Source organism: Arachis duranensis, chromosome 4, assembly GCF_000817695.3.
Source record: "Arachis duranensis cultivar V14167 chromosome 4, aradu.V14167.gnm2.J7QH, whole genome shotgun sequence".
NCBI lineage: Eukaryota > Viridiplantae > Streptophyta > Magnoliopsida > Fabales > Fabaceae > Arachis > Arachis duranensis.
This window is the reverse complement of record NC_029775.3, coordinates 114,591,605-114,605,005: the sequence shown is the minus strand read 5'-3', so window position 1 is coordinate 114,605,005 and position 13,401 is coordinate 114,591,605. Positions and strand designations below refer to the sequence as shown.

The 13,401-nt window shown below is 34.3% G+C and overlaps 2 protein-coding genes across 2 annotated transcripts; both read left to right on the top strand.

Moving 5' to 3' along the window:
- Window positions 1-2,997: 2,997 nt before the first annotated feature.
- LOC107486162 (succinate dehydrogenase [ubiquinone] iron-sulfur subunit 2, mitochondrial) lies at window positions 2,998-7,087 on the top strand. Its single transcript, XM_016106715.3, has 3 exons — window positions 2,998-3,398; window positions 4,307-5,007; window positions 6,740-7,087. Exons 2-3 carry the CDS (start codon window positions 4,346-4,348, stop codon window positions 6,909-6,911), a joined length of 834 nt encoding a protein of 277 aa, XP_015962201.1. The 5' UTR covers window positions 2,998-3,398; window positions 4,307-4,345; the 3' UTR covers window positions 6,912-7,087.
- Window positions 7,088-8,045: 958 nt separating this feature from the next.
- Window positions 8,046-11,989, top strand: LOC107486163 (serine/threonine-protein kinase D6PKL1). The gene is made up of 3 exons (XM_016106717.3): window positions 8,046-8,441; window positions 9,038-10,456; window positions 10,887-11,989. Exons 2-3 carry the CDS (start codon window positions 9,093-9,095, stop codon window positions 11,797-11,799), a joined length of 2,277 nt encoding a protein of 758 aa, XP_015962203.1. The 5' UTR covers window positions 8,046-8,441; window positions 9,038-9,092; the 3' UTR covers window positions 11,800-11,989.
- Window positions 11,990-13,401: the final 1,412 nt, after the last annotated feature.

Sequence of the window (13,401 nt, the reverse complement as noted above, 5' to 3'; positions counted from 1 at the left end):
TCATCAATATGGCAAAATTTCTACGAATAAGAATAACGACAATAACGATAACGACGATACGTATAAGAAGAAGACGATGATGCTATAACTACGATGATGATGAAGATGATGGAGGAGAAGGAGAAAAAAAAGAAAGAGAAAAAAGCCCAACGAAAAAAGAAAGAGGAGGAGGTAGTGGTGTTAGTGGCAACAATAAGAAAAGAGAAAAATAACAGCGTAGAAGAAAATAAAGGTGTAAGACGCGTGAATATGAATGATTTATATAGACTTATATGTGTAAATGATTTATATGTGAAGTATGTGTAAATAATTTATATGTGGAGAATAATTATTAATTTAATTTTAATTTTTTGATTAATGTTAATTTCTTATTAATATGGTGTTAAATAGCTCTTTGATGTAGAGATAGAGTAGTAAGTGTAGCACGCACATAATTTTCTTTTAGAAAATGATCCCATGTCCATGTATGTATAAATTGCATACAGTACGTAAAAGGGGGGATATCTACTAATTATTGTATAGGAGTGGCTAGGTTTATGCATGGAATTATATAATTCTATGAACAATAATTAAAATTATTTTATTTATTTTAAATTATAGACAACGAATCATAAATCATTAACTTTAAAATTTAAATTATATAAATATTAAATTCTCTAAAAATGAGAATTGTTAAAATTAAAAAAAATTAACTAATGTATATATTAACTAACTTGATTCACTATATTCTATTTAAAATTGCTCATGTATAATTTTTTAGTATTTTTTTTAAGTAATTTTGTTTAGAATTTTGGTAGGTAACCAACACTTAACCAACCAATTACTAATCAATTTGTTATTAATTAATAATTTTGATTTTTTAAATTATCATTAATTAATAATTAATTTAAAAAATATAAAATTAATAAATATTAATTGCAGTTATTTAAAATTGACTAATTAAAAATTAATTTATCTATATTTTTTTTCGTTTAACATGTTTCTCTACGCAAATTTTTTTTCCTAAATTTTTGCATATATATATTCTCCAATAGGGGTGATAGGTTTAATTTCTCATTTTCTTCTATAAATAAAAATAAGAAAAGAAAAAAAGTGATTGGTTTCTTGGATGGATAGGGATGAGATGAGAAAAAGTACTAGAGAAATAAAATTGTCTTGAAGCGGCTACAGCATGGGGACAGTGTGAAGAAGCTGCCCACAAACACTTCATTGGCTTCTTCCTCGTCTTCTTCTTTCACTACCAATTTCTCATTTATCGTTTCTCTATATTCATTAATATACAATAATAAATATTTCTGTATGCACCTGCAAATTTTGTCTATATTCTCCATCTCCCTCTGGAGACAAAATTCTTTCTTTGGATAAATCAATGAGAAATTATTGCTAGGTTATAGCAACTATTAAAAGTTTAAAACTACTTTTGCTAATTCATTTTAACCATTATTGGCATCATTTAGTGATGAATTTATTGAGAAAATAGTTGGTCGCTATACCAAGACAACACACGCTTTTAACCGTTGCGAACACATTGGAGAGATTCGTTAAATTATTTGCAACGGACAAATGAGAAATATTTCTTTGCTGTTCTTTTTAAAAAAAAAAACAAAGAAACTAGTAATAAAATTTCTCCTAGTTGTTTACTATTATTCTTATTTTAAGAATTTTTCATTATTTTATCCGTGAATTTATTATTATTACTAATAGGATAATTAAACTATGTTACGGATTTTGTATGCAAAAAATAGTTCGAAACGAAAAAAATTTCGACTTATATTTTAGGAACTAAAATCGTACTTAACCCTTAATATAGCATAATATTTGAATTCATTTAAAACATATATATTTTTTTTAGTTTTCTTAGAATATACATAGCTCGGATAAAGTCGAATTCGCCTTAATCCGAATCAAGTCCTAAATAATGACCGAATATATTTTTTAAAATTTTTTACTCCACCTTAAATCCAATAAAATTACACTAAATTAGTCCTTAAAATGTCTCCTAACCAAATCTTCGAATCAAACTTGATCATGTACACCTTACTTTCTCATGCATTGAAATAAAGTGGGAGCGGCCTTCTGTGTGGTTTACATGCATGTAGTCATTTGTCAGCAGCCTCATAAACTCATCATTATTTTTAGGGATACTCTACTATATAAATTAAAATTATATAAAAATAGTATAAATTTATTTTATAGTTATTTTTTATTATTTTATTATTGTTTAAAATACGAGTCATATTTTTTTTAATCTCTCTTTCATCTCATAAAAAAAATCTATAAATTTATATTTTTACCATATAATAATTCACCTTATTTTTATTATACCAAATGAGAATACAGTCAAAGTAATTAGGCCACATTTATTGTGTGCCAAGCAACAATTACTCAAAGAAGGGACACACAAAATGCATATTATCATGCCAATATTCTGGTGGACTCCACTTGACATCTTTTGTTTGGATAAACTATGCTATTTCTATCTTTCTTTTTATTTTATTTTTTAACATTTTAGGTGTATATTTATTCTTTAGTGTATTTTTAGTTGAGTTAAAATAACCATAAATTTTAGTTATACTAGTCTCGTGTAAAATTTTATGTATATCACATTTTTCGTATTTTATATTTTTATCTTATAACACTCTTTAGTCAAGATTATCATCCTACTAATAAAGTAGTGATGAAAATATATCAGGAGACTAACTTTATTCATGATTTCAAATTTAAAAGACTAAATAAATTAACATAAATTTGAAAAATAAAATTAAATTTAAAGGACCAAATAGTTTTTGCACCAAATTTTTATCCATCAATTTATTTTGACCTAATAAATAATAAGAACAATAATGAAATTGGGTAGGAGGAGTTGGCCATTCACTTCTGTTTGTTTGATTTCATTTTTTAGCCCAACCCGACCGGTTATTTGACCCGGACCGAGTCATGATTTTTTTTTGTTTTTTATGAACGGCGTCGTTCCACCCCCTTCCCCCGTTTTTCTCCCTTTCCCTCTCTGAAGCCCTAATTGGTGAAGATCACCCCGAGCCCCCAACGCTATCTCCTCTCGACTCTCTTACTCAGTTTCTAGTCATTCTCTCCCACGAGCTCAAGCTCTCGTCAGGCTCTCCCTTCCCTGCACTCGCTTAGCCGGCGGCAGAAGCAAACGGAACCGCATCTGGTCTCTCGGGTGGTGGTGGTGGTCGTCTTCTTGCTTCACACAGTCTCTGTCTCGCACCTGGTCTCGATCTCTCCCTTCCCTGCGCCCTTCGTCGCCGGTAGCAGAGGCAACAGATTCCGGTGGGCTGGTCTTCGTTGTCGTCTTCTTGCTTCGAGCCTTGCCGTCAGCTCCTCCTTCGCCATCAGCTCCTCCTTCTCTTTCAGCTTCCTTCGTGCAACCTGATTTGGTGAGTTCCCCCTGTTCTTTCTGTTTCAATTTTGTTGCTGCATTACTGCACTTTGAATTTGTTGTTGACTTGCCAAAATAATCACTTAGCTTGACTTAGATTAAGTTTGTTCGTTGCCGAAAATCATTACTAAGTTTATTGAACCTTGAATTTGGTGCTGTTTTGCTGAATAATCACTTAGTTAAATTTTTATTGTTGTGTAAACCTGTAAATCATGTTGAATTTGTTACTTATTATCCTCACTGAAGATTGAATCTATTGTTGTCTTGCTGAAATAATCACCTATCTAAATTTTTTGTTGTTGAAAATATATAAATCATCTCGAGATAAATCTTTTGTTGCTAAAAATTATTATAGTTGAATTTGTTGTTGAAAATGAGGTTCATGCTCTCTGCAATTGTTCAGATAAATTGTTGTCCCATACTTTCTGTTTGTATTATTATGAATTATTTTTGGTATTGATTTGTGAAAGACACACAAATGTAGATATAGATGCAAATCAAAATGAAGGAAATGTTGGTCAAGCTTCAAATTTGTTTTATGAAGATATAGATGCGGACTTTCAGATCACCTCTTGAATTTGATTTACTGATTGTGTTATCTTTTGTTTTGTCGTGTTCTTTAAATTGAGAAAGTATTTTGTACTATTGACTAGTTTATTATTGTTTTTTTTTGCATCATTTGTTATGTCTAAGAATTGATAGTTGATTGTTATTAATATATTTATGAAGACATACATTTTAACTTTTAATTTTATTTTTATAATTTTATATTTTTATTTAAGTATGACCGGGTCAACCGAGTTAATTAGCGACCTACCGGTTGAACCAGTGATCCGGTGACCCCGACCGGGCTAATTACTAGTTCGGTTCTGATAACTAGTGACGTTTCCATTTATCATTTCCCAGTCTCCCCCATTGTTCTGTCCTGATCCTTTCTCAACAACTATGGCAACCGGGCTGCTGAGGAGATCCCTGTCTAGGGTTCCGTCATCCCCGGCTTCCAAGCTGGCCCTAATTCGGGCCCACGCATCAGAGCCTGAAGCCCAGCAGGTCGATGCCAAGGCCCGCGGCACCTCCACGGTGAAGACGTTCCAAATCTACCGCTGGAATCCGGACAGCCCGTCAAAGCCAGAGCTGAAGAACTACGAAATCAACCTGAAGGAGTGCGGGCCCATGGTGCTCGATGCCCTCATCAAAATCAAGAACGAGATCGACCCAACCCTCACGTTCCGCAGGTCGTGCCGGGAGGGGATCTGTGGTTCTTGCGCGATGAACATCGACGGTTGCAACGGCCTCGCATGCCTAACGAAGATCCCTTCGTCCAGCGCGTCGACAATCACGCCGCTGCCGCATATGTTCGTGATAAAGGATTTGGTGGTAGATATGACTAATTTCTATAACCAGTACAAGAGCATCGAGCCGTGGCTGAAGAGGAAGAACCCACCGACGGTGCCCGGGAAGGAAATCCTTCAGAGCAAGAAGGACCGCTCCAAGCTTGATGGGATGTATGAGTGTATACTGTGTGCCTGCTGTAGCACATCCTGCCCTAGTTACTGGTGGAACCCTGAATCTTATTTGGGACCTGCTGCGTTGCTCCACGCTAACAGGTAACACCTTAAGTATGTTTTCTTGCTTGTAAAGTGTTTGTTGTTATGATTGTATGGTTGTTGTTGTTGTTGATCAGAGAAATTTTTGAGGTAACAAGAACATACTTTTTCATCGAGAAAGAAATGATGGTTATGTGGCTTTTAAAATAATCAGTAGTTTCTAGGTTTAGCGATTGCTTCCCAGTATATATTTCTGTTGTGCATGCAGCATGCTTTGATTTGTTATGTAGTTAGGTTTTTTGTTCTGCTGTGGGTTTGTTATTGAGCAAGTATGTAGTTCAATGGTTGCTTCTCAATATATGTTTCTGTTGTGCATGCTTTAATTTGTTTTGTAGTTAGGTTATCTGTTGCTGCTGTGAGGTTTGTTATTGAGCAAGTATGTCCGAGTTTTGGTTAGTTCTTGATGAAAATGATCGAGGCGAAAGAGTTGGGAGTTTCTGTAAATGAATATGATATTGTAGTTGTAGGTGGCCAATGCACCTTCCTGTTGTTTTCCCTATATTCGTTTTGTTTACTTTTGATATTTATTTGACATTTCGTATGGTAGTTTAGCATAATGTTGTTTCTGTTTTTAGTCACTCATGTTATGTTTATGCAGTGCTGTACATATTTATCATGAGTTTTGGTATGATAATTGCACATAATGCATGCACAAACTTATCGTCATGCCCCACAAATTATTAGCTCCCTGCTTTTCTTCTCGTTTGCGTAAGAGGTATGGTAGGTTCTACAGTAGTTCTAGTTAACAAACAATGTGACAGATGAACAAAGATTTAAAAATAAATCATGTTTTATTAGGAATGGATAAATTTATATCTTCATTTTGCTTGCTGGTTTATAATTGTTAGAAGATGTTTATTTTTCATTTAGTTCATTGTGCTATATCTTGTGTATTTTGTTAGCTTTATTACTAGTCATTTGGTTTGTTTGTTGTTTAAGGACTAAAGTACTAAAATTGACTATGAAAGATTATGACGCTGGCAAATCTGACCATAAAAGAATTAAAACTAACTTGTAATCATAAAAAATGAGGTTCGACAGACAAACAAAATTATCTAAACCCTAAAAAACTAATAAAAATTCCTAAATTGCCCTTCTACCCCAACATAATTACTCTCAAACTCTAACCCTACCACATCCCCATTCTCCAATCCTCTTCACCACCCCCAATTTCCCAATCTCTTTTTGATGACCAGACTCCGGTCCGGAACAAGAGGGAGAAATCGTGGCAGAAGTACCGCGACTTCCGGCGGTTCAAGGAATGGGGATTATTGGAAAGGAATGAATCATTATATGTGGAGTTTCTTGTGTGGATTGGGTGAGGCTATGTTTTTGAATAGGACTTTTGCGATGGATTTGAGTGTTTGCTTAGCTGCAACATATAATCCTAGCCATAAGGATGAGGAAGGGAAGGACTTTTGGTATTATTTCAATTTCGAGCATCTGAAGGAGGGGGCTTCCGTTGTGGAGGAAGGTGAAGAGGATTGGAGAATGGGGATGTGGTAGGGTTAGAGTTTGAGAATGATTATACTTGGGTAGAAGGGCAATTTAGGAATTTTTGTTAGTTTTTTAGGATTCGGGTAATTTTGCCTGTCGAACCTCATTTTTTATGGTTACAAGTTAGTTTTAATTCTTTTATAGTCGGATTTGTCAGCGTCATAATCTTTCATGGTCAGTTTTGGTACTTTAGTCTTGTTTAAACCTAAAACATTGTCTGTGATGAAATTTACAGGTGGATAAGTGACAGTCGTGACGAGTACACTCAGGAGAGATTGGAGGCCATTAATGATGAATTCAAGCTCTATCGCTGCCACACCATATTGAATTGTGCTCGCGCCTGCCCAAAGGGTTTGAATCCCGGAAAGCAAATCCAACATATCAAGTCACTTCAGCCCAAAGCTTGAGATTCTAATTTTTAGAGGCATGATGGCGTTTGCATTTGATCATTGATGCTGGGGTTTTGTTTTTCCTTCATATGCGGGGATAAAATAGCTTTTCTCTTAATAAAAAGCTGAGCCCCCCTTTTGTAAAACTTGTTTTTTGTTTTGGAATAAATATCAATAGCCAATTGGACACCAAATTGGTTGTAGCATCTTATTTATACATGCTGCAGAGAATATCCCCCTCCTTGTTGCTGGAACCAATTTTGGAGATTTCATAGTGCTAGACTAGGAAACATGATTATTAGTTTGTTAAGGTAAGTTTCATTTCCAAATGCACGAAAGTGAGTTATCAAATTCAGCTCGATCCGGCCGGTTCGACCTGAAATCCAGTAAAATCACACTAAATTAGTTCCTAAAATATTTGGGTTCGAACTGGATTTTCGTACCAGGTCCGGCCATGTACACCCTTACTTTCTCTTGCATTGAAATAAAGTGGGAGAAAACGGCCTTCTATCTGATTTACATGCATCGTAGTCATTTGTCAGCAGCCTCATGGATTCATTATTATACACACAAAATGCATATTATCATGCCAATATTGAATATTCTGGTGGACTCCACTTGACATCTTTTGTTTGGATAAACTATGCTATTTCTATCTTTCTTTTTATTTTAGTTCTTAACATTTTAGGTGTATATATATTCTTTAGTGTAATTTTAGTTGAGAGATAAAGTAACCATAAATTTTAGTTATACTAGTTTTTCGAGTAAAATTTTATGTATGTCACGTTTTTCGTGTTTTACATTTTTATCTTATAACACTCTTTAGTCAAGATTATCATCCTACTAATAAAGTAGTGACGAAAATATATCAAGAGACTAACTTTATTCATGATTTCAAATTTAAAAGACTAAATAAATTAACATAAATTTGAAAAATCAAATTAAATTTAAAGGACCAAATAGTCTTTGCACCAAATTTTTATGCATCAATTTATTTTGACCTAATAAATAATAAGAACAATAATGAAATTGGGTAGGAGGAGTTGGCCATTCACTTTTGTTTGTTTGATTTCATTTTTGAGTCCCCACCTTTGAAAAGCATTGTACCTCAAAGATCCAACATATGTGGTCCCAACAAACCAAAGTACTACACCTACCTATCAATAGCTTCTTCCCATTCTAAGAAAAACAATAATGAATAATCATAATAATAGTTTTTTTTCAAAAAATGAATAAAAGAAGTGAAAGCAAAAGCTAACTTCTCCAACAGCACTTTAGTTTCAGAGTTAGCAGGCACAACACAACCAGCCTCTTCCCTACATCCACAAAAGAAAAAGAAAGAAACTAAACTCTTCAAGCTTTTGTCTTTTGGCTTCATCTTCTTCCCTTTTTCTTTTTTCCTCATTGTACTTCCTGTTTTTCACACCTTCAACAATGTTTATAGTCAGTGAAGTGAAGACTCTGTTTTTGAGCTTTGGAAGAACAAGGGGCTAAGACCAAGGGATTTTATCGATTCTTGTTCTTCTTCTTCATTTCAAATCAATGGTGGTAGGTGTTACTTTTCCCTGTTTTGCTTCATTTTTATTGTTCTTTCTTTTAGCTGCTAGATCTCTCTTCCTTCTTTCATTTTTTTAATTCCATTTATGTCAATTTCAGAATCTGTCTGTCTTTGATTTTGTTTTTATGGTTATATATAATAAGGTGTTTAAAAGTGGTAGTTTTGCCATGGAAATTTAAGATAATGTTAGAAGCTTTTGCAATTATTTGGTATCTTTTGTCACCATGCAGGTTATTTTTTGTAAAAAATTTATACTTTGTGGTTGTTTGATTCATGGGTTAGTAATGCTTTGAGTGATTATATGTTCTAATATGAATTCACAAGCTTAATTACATTCCCCCATTTAGTTTAGTTTCCCCAATTCAAATCAATTTGCACTTTCTAACTTGAGTAATTTAGAGCTATGTCAGTAATGGGAAATAGATTTTATATATTAAAGCTTTGTGTCTATGGTTGCTGATTTCCCTTGTCATTTCAGAATCTTAAGCTTATGCTTAATTGAAGCACATCTTTTGAATGGTTATAACTTGATTCAAACTTAGTGAAGCTCCTATTGAATTAGCCCTTTGTTCTATTCTATTCACAGGGTTTATCTTAACTTAGAAATCTTCATATGTGATGATTATATGTGATATTCGGATATGGAGCGAGTAGCGGAGCCAAAGGTGCTTCCTAGAAACATGCCAGTGTTGGTTGAGGTTTCTAATGGACACAAGGGGACAATAGGTGAAGCTAGTCAGAGACTAAATGGAAGTGAGTTTCCGAATTTGCGAGGAATTTCATCAAGAGAAGTGAATGTGATGAATCAATTTTCTAAGGCAAGGGAAAGCCCTGTGACAAGGTTGGCATCCATCAAAGAAGTTGCTCAATTATCAAATGCAAGAGTTGTTTTGGTAAGAGAAGACATGGGATTTCAAGAACCAATCTCCCCTGCACCTACAAGAACATTGAAAGGAAAGGTCTCTTTGCCAGAATCAGAAGAAGGACTTAAGGCATCTTCTTTGGAAAGTGCTCCGAGTTCATTTGCCGGCGCTAGTCACCCCCCAGAGCCAGTTGATACTGATCTTATGAGAACTGTTTATGTACCAATTGGTCATAGCAAAGCCGAGGATGCGAGCTTAACAAAAAACATGTCCTTGCAGGGTCCTTTCCTAGAAGATCTAACCATTCGTGTTGCTACTAAGAAACCAACTCTGACTGTTCTTTCCCCTGCAGAAAGCATGGTTGAAGAATCAAATGGCACAGAGAACTTGTCCTCGCCTCAGAATACTGAACACTCTATCCCTCCCCCAGATTCTGAGGAGAAAGAATGTGTTTGGGATTCTTCTTTGCCCCCAACTCCAAGTGGTAATGTTAGTCCACATAGTAGTATTGATAGTAGTAGTGTTGTAAGAGCAATGAGCATTGCGAATAGTTGTGCGAGTACTTACCGGAGTGATGCATTCACAAGTGATGGCATGATTAGTTTAGACAGGAATTGTGATAGTACTAAGGGAAGTGTGAGTGTAAGAGGAGAATCTCTCGAGAGTGCGAAAACCAGCCCGAGTCGAGTGAGTGATAGCAGTGGTCTAAGCGATGACAGCAGCTGGAGTAACATCACTGGTGGTGCCAATAAGCCTCACAAAGGAAATGATCCAAGGTGGAACGCCATACTTGCTATCCGAGCACGCGATGGAATCTTGGGAATGAGTCACTTTAGGCTGCTGAAAAGGCTTGGTTGTGGTGATATTGGAAGCGTGTATCTCTCGGAGCTGAGCGCGACTCGGTGTTATTTTGCGATGAAGGTGATGGACAAGGCATCATTAGAGAGCAGAAAGAAGCTGAACAGGGCACAGACAGAAAGGGAGATACTGCAGCTGCTGGATCATCCATTCTTGCCAACTTTGTATACACATTTTGAGACTGATAGATTCTCGTGTTTGGTAATGGAATACTGTCCCGGGGGCGATCTACACACTTTAAGACAACGCCAACCAGGGAAACATTTCTCGGAGTATGCTGCACGGTATGATTTGTGCTCTACAATCTTTTTCTTTTTATTATTTCAAAGAAACTCTAATAGAATAATTAAAGTGAGACCACAGAGAGAGCACATACTCAGAACAAAACGATTTGTGATCCACAATCTGTTTGTTCCTTATCTATTTTTCACTTATACATAGCCTTAGACACATTTTTCATTCCAAATTGTTATTAAGTCACTGATATTATACAGCAAAGGTTTTGTGATTCTAGCATTCTTTGGCAATTTTCGCGTTGTCTTCTAGGCTTAGTTGTAAGTTAGCTTTGAGTCTTAAACTAGACGAGAATATACACAGATTGGTGGTTGCAATTGCATTACTTAGAGATCAAGGAAAGCATGAAATTACTTCTTTATATGTAGATTCTTTTTCTTCCATGAATGAACTAAAATCTTCAAAACTCTTTGTATGTAGATTTTATGCTGCCGAGGTTCTTCTGGCACTTGAGTATCTTCACATGCTTGGAGTAGTGTATCGCGACCTTAAACCAGAAAACGTGCTGGTTCGCGACGATGGCCACATTATGCTGTCAGACTTTGATCTTTCTCTTAGATGTGCTGTGTCCCCTACACTTATCAGAACATCCCATGATAGCGAGCCTTCAAAACGTGCCGGTGGTGGCGCATTCTGTGTCCAGCCGGCTTGTATTGAGCCTACTTCAGTATGCATCCAACCGTCCTGTTTCATGCCTCGGCTCTTCCCACAGAAAAACAAGAAATCAAGGAAGGCTAGAGCTGATGCGGGGCTTCCTGCCAACACGCTTCCGGAGCTTGTTGCCGAGCCTACTCAAGCTCGGTCTATGTCCTTCGTCGGCACTCACGAATACCTCGCCCCTGAAATCATCAAAGGAGAAGGCCATGGAAGCGCAGTTGATTGGTGGACATTTGGAATTTTCTTGCATGAGTTGTTATATGGGAAGACACCTTTTAAAGGCTCAGGAAACCGTGCTACATTGTTCAATGTGGTTGGTCAGCAGCTCAAGTTCCCCGAATCGCCGGCCACTAGCTATGCAAGCCGGGATCTTATCCGTGGCTTGCTGGTCAAGGAACCACAGCACCGGCTTGGGGTGAAGAGGGGTGCCACTGAGATCAAGCAGCACCCTTTCTTTGAAGGCGTGAATTGGGCTTTGATTAGGTGTAGCACGCCGCCGGAAGTGCCAAGACCGGTCGAAGCCGAGCTACCGGCAACAAAGTTTGAAGCCGTTAATACAGTTGGGGTTGGCAACAATAGTAAGAGGATGGTAGGTAATAATAGTAATGATAATAATGATAATAATAAAAATGAGATGAAGTCTGGGGGTAAATATCTGGATTTTGAGTTCTTTTAGTTTGGAATTTGGATTCCTCAATCTGCTTTGTATTATTGTATTTCAATCATGTTGTTTTAGTCACATTGTAGAATTGTATTCCATTTCAATTGGAAATGATATACTTCCTAGTTTAGGGTAGGATTGTATCCCCTTGTTGGTTAACATAAAATTGCAGAGTTCCACATTAATTTCTTAGTTTTTTTTTTCATTTTTTGTGAATGAGAATTTTTTTGCATACTTTTCATTTGATTGACATATATTCCAAATACTTTATTTATTGAAACTATCATAAAATTACTTCTCTCAAAAATATAAGCTAATAGGCAGAAACATAAATAGTTGTCTTAGGAATATTTTTTTTTCGTCCAATACTATCTAACCATTTTTTTTTTAATTAACATCAGCGTTACTTCTTTTAAAATTTATTTTATTTATCTAAAATTCTACGTCTTAAACAATAAATCTATAACTTTAAATTCTAAACCATAAAATTAAATAATAAAATTTGCTAATATTGACTAATTAAAAGTTAATTTTTTATATTTTTTTTCAGATTTTAATTTTTATATATGAATTTCTCAATTCTTCCTTTTTATTTTTGGTATTTTTTGTCGGGTATGTTTTGGGTATTTTTATATCATGATCAACCTGTTTTATTGGGCCAACTTTTGGTTAGCGATCCTCCCCTGGGACAATTGGACCTTATGCGAATTTAAGTAAAAGTTGATGAGGCCCATGTTGGAGTGGGTGCACTAAATATAAACGAAATATCCGTATTTGTGCTGGGTTACCCGGTCTTGACAATGACCAAAAACAAATTTTAAAATAATCATCAGAATTATTATATTTATTTTTTTATGGCTATACTTTACAAGCAAATTAATATTTTTACTCATAATAATATTATGAAAATATAAATTTTTTAAAATTATGTCGATTTTGTTTTGACATTAGAGATTATAACATAAAATTTATAGAATCAAACTAATTTTAAAAAAGGTCATAGCCTTAGATAAAAAAATTAAAATAATAAATTTTTTAGTTATTATTTTCATGTGAAATAACTTAATTTTTACGTAATAATTAATTTTAACATTTATTATCTAAAACTTAAAATTAAAGAATTTAATTTGTATACTGTTATATTTGATTCAGTATTAAGTCCGTTGTCTAAATAAAAATAATTAATTTTTATACTTGTTATTTAAAAATAATTTTTTTTCTATGTACATAAAAAATATAATTAGATATTAGTATAAAAAAGTTTATATTCATAGTTATAAAATTAACTCAAAATCAATTTTTTTTAAAACAATTGAATCTTGATTCTAATTATTAATCACAACATTAGTGTTCTCTCCAAATTATATGTAATATATATTTGAAGTAAAAAAAATGAAAATATAAATTAAAAAGATAAGTGTTGAAAATTTTAAACTAAATAAAAAAATTAAAAAAATATGCATATAGTATATTATTTTATTATTTTTTTTGTAGAAAAAAATATAAGGAGAGATAGAGAATGAAAGAGAAAAGAGAGCCAAAGATAAAGAAAACAAAAGAAGAGAGAGTTTGTTAAATTATAAGTTACACAGAGAGTAGGAAAGATAAAGAGAAATA

Coding starts and splice junctions, on each gene's coding strand:
- LOC107486162 (XM_016106715.3), top strand. CDS start 4,346: ATGGCAACCGGGCTGCTGAGGAGATCCCTGTCTAGGGTTCCGTCATCC. Junction 5,008..6,739: donor GCGTTGCTCCACGCTAACAG/GTAACACCTTAA, acceptor TGAAATTTACAG/GTGGATAAGTGACAGTCGTG.
- LOC107486163 (XM_016106717.3), top strand. CDS start 9,093: ATGGAGCGAGTAGCGGAGCCAAAGGTGCTTCCTAGAAACATGCCAGTG. Junction 10,457..10,886: donor TTCTCGGAGTATGCTGCACG/GTATGATTTGTG, acceptor CTTTGTATGTAG/ATTTTATGCTGCCGAGGTTC.